This window comes from Geospiza fortis, unplaced genomic scaffold (genome assembly GCF_000277835.1).
Source record: "Geospiza fortis unplaced genomic scaffold, GeoFor_1.0 scaffold1400, whole genome shotgun sequence".
Lineage (NCBI taxonomy): Eukaryota > Metazoa > Chordata > Aves > Passeriformes > Thraupidae > Geospiza > Geospiza fortis.
The window spans coordinates 5,342-6,410 of NW_005054848.1; the positions used below are offsets into that span (position 1 = coordinate 5,342).

The window sequence follows — 1,069 nt, forward strand, 5'->3', positions numbered from 1 at the left end:
GATCCGGTCACAGGGCCAGCACCGGCGGGAACACGGCCCCGTCTGTGGGGACACCGCGGTGACAGGGGGACACCGGGGACATGGCAGGGGAGAGGGGACACCGGGAGGGGACAGGGGACACGGGGAGGGCACAGGGGACACGGGGAAGGGACAGGGGACATGGGGGGAGAGGGGACACGGGGAGGGGACAGCAGCCAGGAGGGAACACGACCCCATCTGCGGGGACACCGGGGGTGAGAGGGGACACAGCACGGGAACAGGGGACACGGGGAGGGGACAGCGGTGCCATCTTACGCTTGGGGCTGCTCTGGCTGTCGGGCTCGGGCACCTTCCAGTCCAGCTTGCGGCCCTTCTCGTAGAGCCCCTTGAGCACCTTGCGGAACTCCTCGGGCTCCGCGCCCTGCGGGCTCAGCTCCAGGTACTTGCGGTAGAGCTGCAGCGCCGTGCGCGCGTCCTCGATGCTGTCGTGGGTCTCCCCCTGGATCTTCAGGTCTGCGGGGACACCCCCGCATCAGCGCCGGGCCCCTCCGGGAGCGCTCCGCCCCTTCCCGGATCCCGGAGCTCCGGTACCGACCCAGGAAGTACCAGGCGAGGAAGCGCAGGGAGATCATCCTCTTCCTCGGGATGTGGAACAGGTACACGGTGTCGATCACCTGGTCCTTGGGCACCTGCGGGAGTGGCGTGGAAATATTTTAAGAAAAATCATTTGGCTAGGATTTTTTCCTCCTGAGAGGCCTCAGAAATTAAATGTAAACAGTAATTAGCGGCTGCTGTGGAATGCAACGGGTGCATCTTTGATTGGTCTCAAATGAATTAATTTAATTAATGGCCAATCACAGTCCGGCTGTCTCGGACTATCTGAGTCACAAGATTTTATTATCATTCCTTTCTATTCCTTTCAAGCCTTCTAATGAAATAATTTCTTCTATTCTTTTAGTATAGTTGATATATTTTAATATAATACATGATATATTAATATAATTATGATATATTTTAATATAATAAATATATCGTAAAATAATAAATCAGCATTTCTGAAACATGGAGTCAAGATTCTCGTCTCTTCTAT

General features: G+C 54.9%; 1 protein-coding gene across 1 annotated transcript in view; it reads right to left on the reverse strand.

Annotated features, from left to right (window-relative positions):
• PAN2 (poly(A) specific ribonuclease subunit PAN2) overlaps positions 1-1,069 on the reverse strand; it is a 12,015-nt gene continuing 10,946 nt past the window's right edge. The window contains exons 23-25 of the mRNA XM_031065533.1: positions 575-668; positions 295-492; positions 1-42 (exon numbers count right to left, since the gene is read on the reverse strand). Coding sequence (XP_030921393.1) covers positions 8-42; positions 295-492; positions 575-668 — 327 coding nt within the window. The 3' untranslated portion in view covers positions 1-7. The remainder of the gene's footprint in view (positions 43-294; positions 493-574; positions 669-1,069) is intronic.